Source organism: Euleptes europaea, chromosome 10, assembly GCF_029931775.1.
Source record: "Euleptes europaea isolate rEulEur1 chromosome 10, rEulEur1.hap1, whole genome shotgun sequence".
Classification (NCBI taxonomy): domain Eukaryota; kingdom Metazoa; phylum Chordata; class Lepidosauria; order Squamata; family Sphaerodactylidae; genus Euleptes; species Euleptes europaea.
Window position 1 is genome coordinate 19,746,141 of NC_079321.1, and position 15,530 is coordinate 19,761,670.

The window sequence follows — 15,530 nt, forward strand, 5'->3', positions numbered from 1 at the left end:
GGCTTCAAACCAGCTCCCTGCCATTTACCTTTATTGCAGAACTGTTTATTGCTTTGAGCAGACAGTTCAGGTGAAGGTGATACTGGGATTGGTTCTCGTAGGTTATCCGGGCTGTGTAACCGTGGTCTTGGTATTTTCTTTCCTGACGTTTCGCCAGGAGCTGTGGCCGGCATCTTCAGAGGAGTAACACTGAAGGACAGTGAAAGCCTTCGACAATATTGTGATACTGGGATGGTTAGCTCTGCTTCTATTTAGTTTAGTAGAACAGCAAGGAACACAGAATAGCGATGGCACCTTATTCCCCAGAACTGGCTGCGCTTGGCTTAGGGGAGGTGTTGTGGGATATGCCAGGACTGCAAAGTACCCTCTATCAAACCTGATACTCTAAAGAAAGCTGCCTATCAAGGAAAAGCTGAACCGTGTCTCCCATTTTGATGTAGGGTTTCTTGGGTTTGTATTTGTCACATGGGTTTGAAAGACTACATCCATTGCCTGGGATGGAAGGGGAAAGTATTTCACTAGACTTTTCATTTATATTAGACTCTTTTGAGTTGGGCAAGCTTTTGAACCACAGGGGGTTTAGATGGAAATATACGTGGAATTTTGATGTAGCTTTATTTTCTAAGGACTCCTATATGACCATTGGCATAGGACTATAATGAAGAAAAGAATCCAGAATTAAGGACATTTTTTACAAAATGACTGCATTAACTCAAAGCTACGGAGCAAGAAGGGGAAGAGTTGGTTTTTATATGCCGCTCTACCACTTAAGAATCAAACTGGCTTACAATCACCTTCCCTTCCACACAACAGACACCCTGTGAGGAAGGTGGAGCTGAGAGAGTAAAAGCTATGACTAGCCCAAGGTCACCCAGCTGGCCTTATGTGTAGGAGTGGGGAAACCAACCAAGTTCACCAGATTAGTGTCCACGCTCATGTGGAGGAGCGGGGAATTAAACAAGGTTCTCTAGAGTCCACCGCTCCAAACCACTGCTCTTAACCACGACAGCACTCACGTTATGAGTTTGTTTTCCAAGCACAGTGAAAACAAATGGAAATCCCACACTTGGAAAACACATGGAAATACACTGTGCTACTTAGGTTATGCACAGTGGCATAATTGTATGGTAGTTGTACGAACTGGAATTCTGCAGATTTCCAAGTTGGCTATGTACAGTGCAATCCCAAGAGGAGTTACAGCCCTCTAAGCCCACTGAAAGGTATAACTGCTTAGATATTCCCAGTCTTTGTTGTGAAAGGGGAAAAGTCAGCATTGGGGAAAGCACTGAAAGAAAGAGGACAAACAGTCTCATACAGTGCTCCATTTACACTGAGAGATGTGGTCAGAAATCTCTGTTCCATTCATGGACTTACTGGCTAAATACCAGCTGAGCTTAAAAGTTTGCACAATGGCTTGTTTCAATTAGGTTGGTTCCTTTAAAAAAGGTATTATATGGATTTTGTTTTTAGCTTTTGGAGTCACCCATTAAGCCCCAAGTAGGGTTGCCAACCTCCAGGTAGTAGCTGGAGATCTCCTGCTATTACAACTGATCTCCAGCTGACAGAGATCAGTTCACTTGGAGAAAATGGCCGCTTTGGCCATTGGACTCTATGGCATTGAAGTCCCTCCCCTCCCCAAACCCCGCCCTCCTCAGGTTCATTCCCAAAAACCTACTGCCAGTGGCCAAGAGGGACCTGGCGACCATAGCCCCAAGTCCCCTTTTTACAAAACTGAAATACTCATTTATAAATCTTACTGGTCACTGTCCCAACAAAATTGGCCAAAGTTAATTTATATTGCACTCTACTTCCCAGGATTTTGATAAATTGAGGTCCTGAAAAATTTCTCCTGATTATATGAATGATTTCAAATAATAAAAAATAGAATTTTTATCAGCATATAAGTCACCATATGAAAAAGACAACGCAATTAAAGCAATATATATACATTTATGGCTTTATACAAAGGCTTATTTTAGGTTGGGGGAGAAAACATCAGGCACTTTTTTTTTTACACATATTCAAAAGATACTCTGCAGGGTACATCAGTGAAATGCCACCCTATTCTTACAGCAAATGAAATGTGACGTATTTCCATGTCGGTGTAGCAACAGCGCTGGTCAGGCAGAAGGGTGGGGGGAGCGACATCTTCCATACAAAAGTCCGTATAAAAGTTAATGCAGAGTTACATTTCTTTGCTTGCAAGAACCATGGTATGCTTTTTATTGTAATTACAAAATACAAAAAAAGAAGATATACTCTCATTTAAAATTAGTTATAAATTAACAAGCCTGAACATTTCATAATGTGAATTAAAAAAAAAAAGCAACACCCATCCAAGTTGTCGAACAAGTCCAAACTTAAGACTGTTAAAAGAGATGGTCCACTTTTATCTTTTCTCCTCTTTTAAGGAGCGTTCCTGTTGCACCGTCAGCGTTCATCAGTGCAACTTTTGCTTACCATTTTAAGCAACTTGTCAGTTTACCAAGACAGAGGTCTCATTAATGCAATTAATAATACATGATACAGAAGAAACAATATATTACAATGTAAAGTACAGGAACAGTTCTATCGTATGACACACTTTTCACAGAGTACAGACCAACAGGGTTGTGGTTTTTTTACTCAAGTACTACAAAAATTAAGGTCTATGCAAAAAAGCATGTTTCATCAGCAGTCACACAATTTTTGTTTTGTAAGAATACCCTTCATTAATCTTTCACTTTCCCCCCATGATTGCTGGGCAGCATTTTTAGAACATTATCTGAATATCTAATATAGTCAGAGGGATTTTCTGCTATCATGACTAGGCTAACAACAGGTGAACCGCGGGATGCACCCATATGAAAATGCGGACAGTACAGGGGGATGGTGCTTGATGAAGATAGCAATCCAAGAAGCCAATGAGGACAGAACACAATATTTTATATTCTCTATTGTTCACCTACACTTTAAAAAACCTACCCTTATAAACTTCTCCAAGAGACTGGGGCTATTTGTAGCGTAAGATTCTGAAGGTGTATAAGGATCATTAAAACCAAATGACGCCAATTATATAAATAATTACTTCTCCACAGCTTGTTCACTGTGGTTTATTCCCGCAAAGTATGTTTGTACCACCATAAAGCAGGTTCTAACTCTTTGAAGGTCTTTAAACTAGGCATGAAGCAGGAAGAGCCCTGTGGAGCAGAGTGGTAAGCTGCACTACTGCAGTCAAAAGCTCTGCTCACACCCTGAGTTCGATCCCCAACTGGGGTCAGTTTCAGGTAGCCGACTCAAGGTTGACTCAGCCTTCCATCCTTCCGAGGTCGGTAAAATGAGTACCCATCTTGCTGGAGGTAAAGTGTAGATGACTGGGGAAGGCAATGGCAAACCATCCCGTAAACATAGTCTGCCTAGTAAACATTGGGATGTGACACCACCCATGGGTCAGGAATGACCCGGTGTTTGCACAGGGGCCTACCTTTACCTTTTAGGAAGCAGTGGGGGGGGGGGAAGAGAGGTAATAGAACCCATCAAGCCAGTTAAGAACAAGCAAAACTAACACAGATTATTAATGGAAACATTATGAAACTGACAAGTCCCTACAGTGGGTATACAAAACTTTATGAAACTTCCATGAAATAAATACTAATGTAAAGCACTGGACATAAATCCATGCGACAATGAACACTTGGTGGTAATCAGTGTTCATAGTGATAGAAGTTCTGTATATATGTACAGATCAACTCCAGTGTCAAGGGAACCCGCAAAGATGTTACCTACCTTGAGATGCACACATGCTTCAGGGCGCTAATATAACCCCCCCCCCCAACTTATTTTAGTTAAAATACTGTATATAAAATGTTAGGAATGTTTGCTAGGCCTTTTGAATTTAATTTTTTTAAAGTAGCTTGTATAACAAAGTAGAGATGTAAGAAAAATATCAATATGCACATTACAAAAAATTTCAAGTTGATTAATAAAGTTAAATGATCCGGAAGTTAGCCCCCCCACAATAAATCTATATAATCAGTAACAAATATGATAAAAGTTTTCAATCTGCTCTTGGACATGGAAGTCTGAGTGGCCGATGACTTTGGTCAGATCGCTTACAACGATGTGTTTTTTGTAGGAAATGTAAAGCAATATTAATACACTTAAGGCAGTTAACTGAGCTGTCCACAGATCCCCATGAGTTCAGCAGATGCAAAAGGAATTGGATCGGAGGCGAGTTAAGGTTTAAAACTACCACAGTATTAAAGTTTTAACTTTCTCTAGGATTCTTTTTTTTTTGTTTTGTTGCTTCTACTGCTTACACTGTGGACACCATCACCAAACACGATGAAAAGGTACTGTTCTTCTTCTTTTGACACTGTAGTGAGTTTGGCACGTCCCAAGTAAACACACTTCCAATGGCACGTCCTTTACCTACAGCAGCAAATGACCTGTAAGTATCTGGCATAAATCCTGTGCAAGGAAAAAAAGAAGAAGTCTATCTGGTGCCAAGTCTGACAAGAGAAAATTTACAAAGACTATACAGAGGTTGAAGGACATCTTTGGACTCTCTTGCTCAGTTCCTGCAGTCAGAGATCTCTGAAGCACTTCAAATTGTAGTCTAGGACAACAGAAGGAAAGCACAAATATTCAGAATGCAAGACAGAATTGTTATGACATCTAAGTAGCTAATAGCGCAACCCTAGCTATAGTTACACCCTTCTAAGCCCACCAACTTCAGTGGATTTAAGAAGGGTGCAACTTTGCTTTTAGGCTATGCTGTAAGAGAAACCAAAATGAAAGGTTCGATTTTTTTTACCCATTCAAGCCAATTACAAATATCAGCAAATACATATAGAAGAGTATATTATAAAGTTTCTCAATCTTTTACTGGATTGTTAAGGAGGCCCACAACCCAAGGTGGCTAATTTATTACATATTACGTAGTTAGTCACTTCAGGATCCTATATACCACAATGTGTCTCTCAGATTTAAGTGAAGAAGAAAAAAAAGAGAAAGGTTTCCACTTCTCTTAAAGGCGATTAATATTCAGTACAAAAATGTGGACTTCATGCAATAGTATACAAAAATGGAAAACATTAACTACAACACCCTGATCATTTGTTCGCATAATTGTTTTTTATTTGATGACTATTTGACGTCCTCTGAAGGACTGTCAGCTTTGGCATGTTAACCAGACAGCTGTTGCCCTAGGCCCCTTCTATATGAAGGTTTGATCCAAGATGTTCAACTTGATGATAGTTTTTAATCACACAAAATTGCACACAATGTATACAAAACCATATAATTTTTATAATTTTTAAAAAGTCAGAATGAAGAGCAATCCACAATTGTAAATCTTGGAATCCAAATATTTAATCCAGGCCGGGGCAGAAATTTTTTCCCTTTAATAAGAGCTCTTTTTACATATGGGAACAGATACTAATTGCTAATCAACGTGACTATATAAACCCTTTCTTCTGTTTTGCTTATGGCGGACATTCATACCATGGCGATGTTGTGTAGCCCATGCTGAATCCCAGGCAGGGAAATAACATTCTGACACTACTGTCGCCGCCCCCCCCCCCACCTTCTTGCAGGGACACAGGAAGCAGTTTAACCGGGAAGGAGGGATTAGGATGCAGAATACAGACCCAGGGAGTCTGTATTTCAACCTCCTCCCAGCATGGATGCAACAACCAGTTTCTCCTGGGACATGACAAGAAGTTTGCTTTTCCCAGCCGGAGGGGGGTGGGGTCAGGATACTACCTTACCAACTCCCAGGATGGGAACTTTCTCTGCTGCATCCAGCAAGCTTGCTATAGATATATTTCCCCACATAACAGTTGACTGAAATGCATGGCTCTAGGATGCAATGGAAAAATTTCCATTTCCATGGTGGGAGGGGGGGTCAGAGAGGTGGAATTCTGACTCCTCCCCATGGGAAACTTCTCAACTCAGACAGTTACATGGGATACAACGGGGCCAGGGGCCACCATGGGAGGGCACTTAGCTTCAATCAAGATCCATTATGACCTATTGTAACAGTTTGAGTTGTGCACCCATTTTACTCATTCCCCCCACACGTTTTGTACTTTGTCTGTTTCAAGCCTGTTTGTGTTCTTGCTCCACTTAACCATGAGCTCCTGTTCTACTGTGCTGCCCTAGATTATTGTCCCAACAACTCAAATAAGTACCAACGGTTTCCTATTTCAAATGAAGTTCCCCAAATCTTTCACTGTACCTTTGTCTTGAAGTTGCTACCAGAACATCTGTCACGAGCCAACATTTTCATCTTTGTCCCTCTTCAAAGCCTATTTATTTAGCAAAGCTGCCATTCTAGCCTTCCCCGCTAGTCCTAATGATATTGCTCCCTAACAATATAAACAAAATATGGAATTGCACTTTCTTATGATCTTCACTATGAAATAACTTTGTTCTCTAGCTGCCTTAGTCCACTTCCCTATCGAAGTTCAACATTTCCAACCGCTGGATTTGACAAGCATTTATGTTTCTTAAGACTACTCCTAAAAGGAAGAGTATGGTATATGCAGCTTGCTGCAACATTATAATGTGTGTGGGCATGTGCCATCAAGTCACAGCTGACTTATGGCGACCCAGTAAGGTTTTCAAGGCAAGAGACGTTCGGAAGTGGTTTGCCATTGCCTGCCTCCGCCTGGGCTGAGAGTTCTTAGAGAACTGTGACTAGCCCAAGGTCACCCAGCAGGCCTCCTGTGGAGGAATGGGGAATCGGAACCCCGTTCTCCAGATGAGAGTCTGCTGCTCTTAACCACTACACCGCACTGGCTCTCAACGAAGTCATTTGTCCCATACCACACAACAGAAGCACCCTCTTCAGGTGAGGAATAGGTAGCAACATACCCAGAAATTATAAAATACGGGAAACTAACCTTCCAGTCTTATCCAGGCACCCAGCTGTGTGTCGTCGTCTTTACGCCATACGACAAGCCTTGGTTAGGCAACACATTGTCAAAGTTAAAATCTAATGTTTCCCCATCCATGAGGTCATTACGAATGATTGACTCCATATCGCAGTCCAATCGCTCAATCAGCATATCGTCTAAGTCACTAGGGAGCTTCTCCTGATGGAAAGATACAATTCCCACTCTTCCATAGCCGTTACAGCTGTTCACAGTGGTGTAAGGGTTTATGCTACTCATCTGCATGGGGTGGCTCATAGGCACTTGTACTGAGGTTTTCGCTGGGGACGAACGATTTAAACCTGACGCGTGAGACGCAGTGCTAACTGTGAGAGAGAAGGTATGGCTGTTGACTACTGATGTTGGCTGGACATGTCCCTGGTGTGGGTGGGTGCTGGGGGCAACGATTTTGTTATGATTCTGTTGGCTGGCGTAGGGTGCCATTGCTGAGTTAGTGGCCATTAACACATTTGGTCCCAACACTCGGCCACCAGACTGGGAGATACGAGCATCTACAGATGTCAAGATATCACTGTGCGGAGGGGAATCAGAAGTTAGCAATTCCTTCAGCAGTCCTACAGGGCAACTATATTGGCTGATGGTTCCATAGCTCTGTTTATTGTCTTGAATGGTTTGCATAGGCATTTGGGACAGTGTGTTCATGCTAGTCTGACTGTAACGGTATTTCCTGTAGTCTGCATTTGGCGAACCTATATTTGTGTTGGACGTAGTATATGAATAACCTGGTGGTTGCTGCATCATGGTAGCAGGTGGGGATTGGGTTGATCCAGCCAAGGATGTGTTCGGGGATAAAAGGTTGAGGTTATCCAAGAGGTTCTCCATGGTTTCTGAACTGCTCATCTCAGAAAGGCTGGGCAGAGTTGAAGCCATTTTGGTTGCTGACGGAGGGTAGACCATGGAGTGCACGTCTCCTTCTCCAAGGCCATCTTGTTCTGGCAGGATTGGAGAAAGTCTCCCGCTAATTGTACTAGCGTTAGAACTGGTTCTAGGTCTAAATGTACTCCAGTTATTATCGAAGTCATCGTTACTATGGGAGCTGGGGCTGGCCGGCCATTTGGAAAACTGCGTGCCTGGACTCTCCCCATTTCCATCCTGACCTGCCTGGAGGGCTGCTTTTTTCTTTGCAGCTCGGCCCCTGCTTTTTGCAAACTTGGTGCTGTTGTCCATGGATGCCGCCCTTCTCCTGGGAGACTTGCCACTTTTGCCGCCTTCTGGGTTGAGCATCCACCACGAGCTTTTTCCTGTTCCTTCATTCTGCACTCTGATAAACTTGCTGTGCAATGAGAGGTTGTGGCGGATTGAATTCTGCAAAAAAAGAAAAAGAAAACAGGGAGTAAGGAAAGTGTTGAGTCTCTCTAGTCCGGTCTTTAATAAAGCCCTTCCATCAAATGCATAGCTGTAGAAATAATCACAATTCCCATTAAAATATAAAGCTCCTCATTTTAGCTAAATAGACTCTTACATTTCTATAGCAATGAAGTTTCCAATTTACACTTTAAGGCACGCCAAGACGTTTCTGCAGCTAGGGACTCTAATGCTTATCTACTTATTGCAATATGTTCCCCCAGCTTTAAAATTTCTGTGAAACCCATGAAATTCAAGACAGAAGAAGGGATATTATATTCTACTTGTTTATATTCTCCTTAAAGATCTTGCAATCTAGCTCCAAAGACACCAGTTCTCTGCATGAAGCCAAACAAACGAATGCAATGAACAACATACATTCAGTCACCCATAGCTGATCACAAAGCAACTAGGCGACCAAAATAACAAAATTTGGACATATGAACCATTTAAATATATTCTTCATCAGGTGGAATAAAATTGTTTGTCATTAGTTTATAGTCAGCAAGAGTTTAGGTGATCAAAATAACAAAATTTGGACATATGAACCATTTAATATATTCTTCAGGAAGAATAAAAATTGTCAGACATTAGCTTATAGTCAGCAAGAGTTTAAGTTGCTAATATTGGCCTAATAGAAAGCACATCCCTCTACTTCATGATTCCCAGTGAAGCACAACGGTATAAAAGTAAGCAATGCTGAATGTTAAAGCAAATACACAGAAAAGAAGCACAATGTAAATGACCAATGCTTTATCTCAGTTTAGTTTTTTTTTTTTTTTAATGTCTGGTTTCAGTCAGTTCACTTTCTGCAACGGCTGTCTACTGAATAAATAATTATAGTTCATTAATCTACCTTTATCAATGATTGAATTTGTGCATTACAGAACCTAAATAAAAGTGATCCAAATACTGAATCAAGTGTAAGATATTTCAGTACCACCACTGTCCCTCATTGATAAAAGAGAAAAAAATGATCTTTAATACTCTAATTCACTTTTACGGTAGCCCTCAGGAGCTAAAGTTATTTAATTTGGAATGCCAAACTTTCCTCTTGCCAATTAAAATCCCCCCCCCCCCAGACCTAAATCACAGAGATGAAGTTTTAGGGAGCAATCCTAAGCAGGTCTACTCAGAATCCTGCTCGGATTGATTAAATGGGGGTTTACAAATGTGTATTTATTTTTAATTAAAGGGTAGCTCATCCTGCTGAGGTTGCTCAGCTGGAGCGGTTTTTGGAGGAGAGAGTTTTATGTGGCATGACTCTTGTGATATGATTTTGGGAACTCCTCGGTGATACTAGGAGCTGCTGGAATTCAAACAGGACAGAATTCTTATTTACAGAAAGTTCCTAAGTATATCTTCACGTGACACAGGCCTTGTGTGACAACTAATTTCTCTCTGTCAAATACGTAAGTTTCAAATTTAGGCTGAAACCAGGGCACGAAGGCGAGGGAGGCTGTCTGCTGGCCAATTGTTCAAATACATGGGTCTGTGTTTGTTTTTTTCAGTTGAGAGATTTACAGGGGTTGCTTCCTGCTTGGCTTCCGGAGATCTATCAACAGGTCATTTCATTGATTCCTCCCTTGCTGCCTGTTTCCTAAGGTATGAAAGATATATTTTGAATTGTGAGCCCTCTCTCCAACAGGTTATCCAGTGCTTAAAAAAACACACATGCATTGTTTAAAATTTCAACTATGCAAAAATTTATAGCTTTCAAGGGTATTCCTCTCTTGAAACCTGTAGTAATTAACCTGTGAATTTGCCACGGTGTTGGCATATTAATTTCACTCTATTCCATTAAAGTAACAGGTTGTTGCTTGTTGATCTTAAGAGATTCAATGGGACACATTTGGTGCGATTGGTCGAAGCCACTAAAGGTTTTCAGGACTAAAGCAAGTATTTAAATTGTGCTCTGAATAGCTTCAGAAGACAGGTAGAGCACAGTTGTAACATACTTCTGGAGCCCCAACCCACATCAAGAGGTGAGCCACTGGGATTTGTACTAAGAGCTGAATTACATGTTATATTAGGATTGCAGGAGATGGGGGGGGGGGCTGGGTAGCCAGATCCAGGTTGGGAAACTCCTGAAGACTTGGGGATGGAGCCTGGGGAGGACAGGGACCTCAGTGGGGCATAATGAATAGAGTCCACCCTCCAAAGAATCTATTTTCTCTAGTGGAACCAATTGCGGTAGTTTGGAGATGAGCTGTAATTCCAGGGGCTCCCCAGGTCCACCTGGAGGCTGGCATCCCTATGTTATACAGTGAGGGGAAAAAGTATTTGATCCCCTGCTGAATTTGCCCGTTTGTCCTCTGACGAAGAAATGACCAGTCCTTAATTTTAATGGTAGGTCTATTGTAGCTGTGAGAGACAGAATAACAACAGGAAAAACCCCAGAAACCCAGAAGACAAAAGTCAGAGATTGATGTGCATTATAATGAGTGAAATAAGTAGTTGATCCCTTTGCAAAAGATGACTTAGTACTTGGTAGCAAAACCCTTGTTGGCAATTACAGAGGTCAGGCGTTTCTTGTAGGTGGCCACCAGGTTTGCACACATCTCAGGAGGTATTTTGTCCCACTCCTCTTTGCAGATCCTCTCCAAGTCAGTAAGATTTCGAGGCTGATGTGTAGCTACTCGAACCTTCAGCTCCCTCCACAGATTTTCGATGGGATTAAGGTCTGGAGACTGGCTAGGCCACTCCAGGACCTTAATGTGCTTCTTCTTGAGCCACTCCTTTGTTGCCTTGGCCGTGTGTTCTGGGTCATTGTCATGCTGGAATACCCATCCTCGACCCATTTTCAATGCCCTGGCTGAGGGAAGGAGGTGCTCACCCAAGATTTGACGATACATGGTCCCGTCCATCGTCCCTTCGATGCGGTGAAGGTGTCCTGTCCCCTTAGCAGAAAAACACCCCCAAAGCATAATATGTCCCGCTCCATGTTTGACGGTGGGGATGGTGTTCTTGGGGTCGTAGGCAGCATTCCTCCTCCTCCAAGCACGGCGAGTTGAGTTGATGCCAAAGAGCTCGATTTTGGTCTCATCTGACCACACTTTCACCCAGTTCTCCTCTGGGTCATTCAGATGTGCATTGGCAAACTGCAGACGGGCCTGTACATGTGCTGTCTTGAGCAAGGGGATCTTGCGGGCTCTGCAAGATCTCAGTCCTTCACGGCGTGGTGTGTTACCAACTGTTTTCATGGTGACTATGGTCCCAGCTGCCCTGAGATCATTGACAAGTTCCCCCCGTGTAGTTCTGGGCTGCTTCATCACCGTTCTCCTGATCATTTCAACTCCACGAGATGAGATCTTGCATGGAGCCCCAGACCGAGGGAGGTTGACAGTTATTTTGTGTTTCTTCCATTTGCAAATTATTGCACCAACTGTTGTCACCTTCTCACTAAGCTGCTTGGCAATAGTCTTGTAGCCCAGTCCAGCCTTGTGCAGGCCTACAATCTTGTCCCTGACATCCTTGGACAGCTCTTTGGTCTTGGTCATGGTGGCTAGTTTGGAATCTGATGGATTGATTCTGTCGACAGGTGTATTTTGTACAGGTACTGTAACGAGCTGGGATTACAGGTAAGACCTCTCCCTTACAGCAGGTGCTTCTAATCTCAGCTAGCTACATACAGTGAAGATACCAGGTAGCCTGACTTCTGGCTGGCTGATAGGGGATCAAATCTGGCTGGTTGATGCGGGATCAAATACTTATTTCACTCATTATAATGCACATCAATCTCTGACTTTTGTCTTCTGGGTTTCTGGGGTTTTTCCTGTTGTTATTCTGTCTCTCACAGCTACAATAGACCTACCATTAAAATTATAGACTGGTAATTTCTTCGTCAGAGGGCAAACGGGCAAATTCAGCAGGGGATCAAATATTTTTTCCCTCACTGTATGTATACAACGTTCCAACACCAGCTTTATCCATTAGCTAAACAAACAAAAACAGCCTTAAACACATAAAGAAGGGGTCTACTGGGAGTTAGGGCTGTTGATTCGGTTCGGCCCAAACTGAAAATCAGCCAAATTTCCCCTGATTCGGTGGTTTTTAGTTCGGGAGGAACCGAACTCAAAACTGGCGGGCAACCGGGGAGCCGAATTCAGCGAGTTCGGGAATAAATCCGGCAAATTCGGGGCCGTCAGTAAGAAGCATAACCGTCAGTAAGCAGCATTCTCCTCCCCCGGCCAATCGGTGGCCAAGCTGGGTCTTCTTCTGGCCAATCAGTCAGGATTGAGTACTGGAGGAATCAGCTGATGTGCGGCCCGGCTAGGGAGAGAGAGAGAGAGAGAGAGCGAAATCCTCGTGTTTGTGCTTGTGCACATTTGCTCCTTTCTGTGGCTGCAGGGGGCGTATTTTTTGGGGTACAGACACAAAACTTTCAGTGGAGCTTCAGATGAAGCTTCTTAAGATACCCCCCAAGTTTTGTAAACATTGGGTCAGGGGGTCCCGAGATATGGGCTCCCCCCTTTTTCTTTCCATGGCTGCAGGGGGCGCATTTTTGGGGGTACAGACCCCAAACTTTCAGTGGAGCTTCAGATGAAGCTTCTTAAGATACCCCCAAGTTTTGTAAACATTGGGTCAGGGGGTCTCGAGATATGGGCTCTCCCCCTTTTCCCTCTCCCCCTTTTTCCATTTATGTGGCTGCAGGGGGCGCTTTTTTGGGGATATAGCCCCCAAACTTTCAGCATAGCTTCAGACAATCATTCTTAAGATACCACCCAAGTTTTGTAAAGATGGGTTCAGTGGGGGCAGAAATATCGCCTCCCCCCCTTTTCTCTTTCCGTGGCTGCAGGGGGCGCATTTTTGGGGGTGCAGATCCCAAACTTTGAGCGGAGTTTCAGACAAGTGTTCTTAAGAGACCACCCAAGTTTTGTGAACATTGGGTCAGGGGGTCCCGAGATATGGGCTTTCCCTTTTCCCCTTTCCCCTTTCCCCTATTGGGATGAATGGATCAGCCGATCCTGTGCATCTCCAGAGAAAAACGTCCCGTGCCTAATTGGAATCATCTTGGATTACAAGTCCTCCCCAGCCCCTCCTGATGGAACAGAAGACAGCCACAGTAAGACCCCTTTGGGGGCTTTAATCTATAATTTTTCTCCTGTGTATGTGTGTGTGTGTGGGGGAAAGCAGAGTGTGTGTGTGTGTGGGGAGGGAGCAGTTTCTGTGGTCGGGGGGGAAGCCAAAGGGGGCTTTCGTCGCTTCTGCCTGGGGTGTGTGTTCCCCCTTGAGTCTCTCGCTCCCTGGTTCGAGGGGGGAGGTTTCAGTTGTGTGTCTTCTGGTTTTCCCTGTTGCAAAGGTGTTGTTTTACTTTGCAGTTGCTTTGCAAACTTTTCAGCTGTTGTCGAGGCTGGGAGCTTTGTGCGTGGGCGGCAAGCTCTGCTGAGAGATGCACATTAAGGGTGGGGGGGACCCCTTTCAGGGCCCATATCTCAGCCCCCCCAGACCCAATCTTTACAAAACTTGGGGAGTCTTTCAATAAACGTCCTTTGAAGCTCTGCTGAAAGTTTGGGACCTCTAACCCCAAAAATGCCCCCCCAGAGCCGCAGAAAGGCGCTATTGTGTTTTTAATGGCTTTATTCGGCCGAATTGTTTTCCCGAACTTTGAATTCCCGCCGAATTGAACGGACCCGAAGTGGGGGAGTTCGGACTTCGGCATATCCCAAATCTAAACGGGCTGAATTCAGCCGAATCCGAACTATACCGAATTTTTTAAAATTCAACAGCCCTACTGGGAGTGATAAGGTGAAGGTTCAACTACTCAGATCAAGAATAAGCACTTCTTATCTGGGTGTCTGAATGCCAATGGCAACCCCCCACCTGCCCATTGGGATATGCAAGAGGACATGGAGGGCTTCTGGATGCTTAACATCTGCTCAGCAATTAGGAGCTGCAACCTCACATCAACATCAATAGCTTTCTCAAGGAACAAAACTCTGTCAGTAAACACCAAATACAATGAGGGGGGGGGATGTATATAATAACATACAAACAAGCCTCTACCACAGGCAGCCATGGCACAGAGCACACCACCCACAGATACTAGTGACCAAATGCTCTCCTCCTTATAGGCACACAGGCCGAGGACAACCTGCTGGTGCAGATTACTCATACACTCGTTCTTCCAAGATGCACATAATTGCACATACAGAGAGATGGGTATCTATCATCACTTGTCCCTCCAATAAGTGCTAGAAAACCCCATTTGCTGAAAGGCAAAACCACTCCGGAAGCAGGCTAGACAAATCTCAACTTGAGGAGAGGTGAACGAGCTGCTGGAGGCCATGGTAGAAACACCCACGGACACACACACCCCATCAGCATTCGGTCACAGAATGATCCGTTCGAAGTGTAAACTAGCATTAACTCCCCTCCCAGCCAAGCAGACAAGAATCCAATGTTTCCAAAAGGAGACTTTCTACTTGAAGTCAGGTGAGCCAAATAAAAATAGTAATAAGGAGTAGCAACAGCTGAGCATGGGGCAGATGGAACCCACAACCAAGAGGGGGGCAGATCCTAGGCGTTGCATTTTCTTTTTCCCCCCACAAAAAAGAAGCATTGGGGATAAGGGGAGCTACGGCACTATGTTGCGTTAAGCACTTTTCATTCCAGTTCCCATACCAGATGTGGGATAGAAAGAAAAGTGCTAAAACAACAGAGGTAAGGCGGAGTAGAGGATTTCACTCTTTTTTGTGTATATTTTTAAAACTGACGTTATCTCTCTCTCACACACACACAAACACACACACAAATGCACACACAGAGAGCTTCATGGGCAGACGTGTGAATAGTTGCACAGCTCTTACCTGTCATACCTTGTTGGGCTCTAAGTGTGCAAGAGCTTTTCTCATTCCCATCATGAAGTATAAGTCTCAACTTGGGCACTTTCACACATGCTGAATACTGCACTGTCAATCCACTTTCAATGCACTTTGGAGCTGGATTTAACTGTGTGAAATGGCAAAATCCACTTGGTTGATTGTTAAAGTGCATTGAAAGAGGACTGAAAGTGAAATATTCAGCATGTGTGAAAGTGCCCAACAAGAACTTGACACGAACCCCACATTCAGAAATGCCATTCACACGTTTTACAAAAATCTAGCCTGCAGAAGAGTTTTGCACCATTGGAAAACTTTGGTATTTCACTGTTAACATTAGCTGATCAATGCTCCCGAGTTGGATACTACGAACTCTCTGGAATACTCAGAAAAAATTGGCGCTCCTGGCTGCATGCTCAATATAAAG

General features: G+C 43.5%; 1 protein-coding gene across 1 annotated transcript in view; it reads right to left on the reverse strand.

Annotated features, from left to right (window-relative positions):
* Positions 1-4,488: 4,488 nt before the first annotated feature.
* The window catches only part of FOXO1 (forkhead box O1), a 44,926-nt gene continuing 33,884 nt past the window's right edge, over positions 4,489-15,530 (reverse strand). Inside the window, exons 2-3 of the mRNA XM_056856541.1 lie at positions 6,888-8,243; positions 4,489-4,597 (exon numbers count right to left, since the gene is read on the reverse strand). Of these exons, the coding sequence (XP_056712519.1) occupies positions 6,897-8,243 (1,347 nt within the window). The 3' untranslated portion in view covers positions 4,489-4,597; positions 6,888-6,896. The remainder of the gene's footprint in view (positions 4,598-6,887; positions 8,244-15,530) is intronic.